We start from the raw sequence: 404 nt of genomic DNA on the forward strand, positions 1-404 counted from the left end.
TTGAGCATGTGCAGCAAGAACTCGGCGCTTTTCTTGGGCCACCGCCCCTGCGTCCAGCCCCACTGCTTGGCCTGCGAGAAGAAAAGGTCCCTTTGTGATCGATGACTCGACACCGCCTCGCTCTGACATCCCCTTCTTCTCTTCCTGACCCCCAGTTTCCACCTCGGGCCTCACCTGGGCGCATCTCCCGACTCCCCCGTTGTAGCGGCGGAAGGGTTTTCTTGGGCCACCGCCCCTGCGTCCAGCCCCACTGCTTGGCCTGCGAGAAGAAAAGGTCCCTTTGTGATCGATGACTCGACACCGCCTCGCTCTGACATCCCCTTCTTCTCTTCCTGACCCCCAGTTTCCACCTCGGGCCTCACCTGGGCGCATCTCCCGACTCCCCCGTTGTAGCGGCGGAAGGG

The 404-nt window shown here is 62.4% G+C and overlaps 1 protein-coding gene across 1 annotated transcript in view; it reads right to left on the reverse strand.

Moving 5' to 3' along the window:
• Window positions 1–404, reverse strand: part of RPL17 (ribosomal protein L17) — a gene marked incomplete at its 3' end in the record, with an annotated part of 2,234 nt that overhangs the window by 549 nt on the left and 1,281 nt on the right. Inside the window, exons 4-5 of the mRNA XM_010146264.1 lie at window positions 175–259; window positions 4–71 (exon numbers count right to left, since the gene is read on the reverse strand). Coding sequence (XP_010144566.1) covers window positions 4–71; window positions 175–259 — 153 coding nt within the window. The remainder of the gene's footprint in view (window positions 1–3; window positions 72–174; window positions 260–404) is intronic.

This window comes from Buceros rhinoceros, unplaced genomic scaffold (genome assembly GCF_000710305.1).
Source record: "Buceros rhinoceros silvestris isolate BGI_N320 unplaced genomic scaffold, ASM71030v1 scaffold41260, whole genome shotgun sequence".
NCBI lineage: Eukaryota > Metazoa > Chordata > Aves > Bucerotiformes > Bucerotidae > Buceros > Buceros rhinoceros.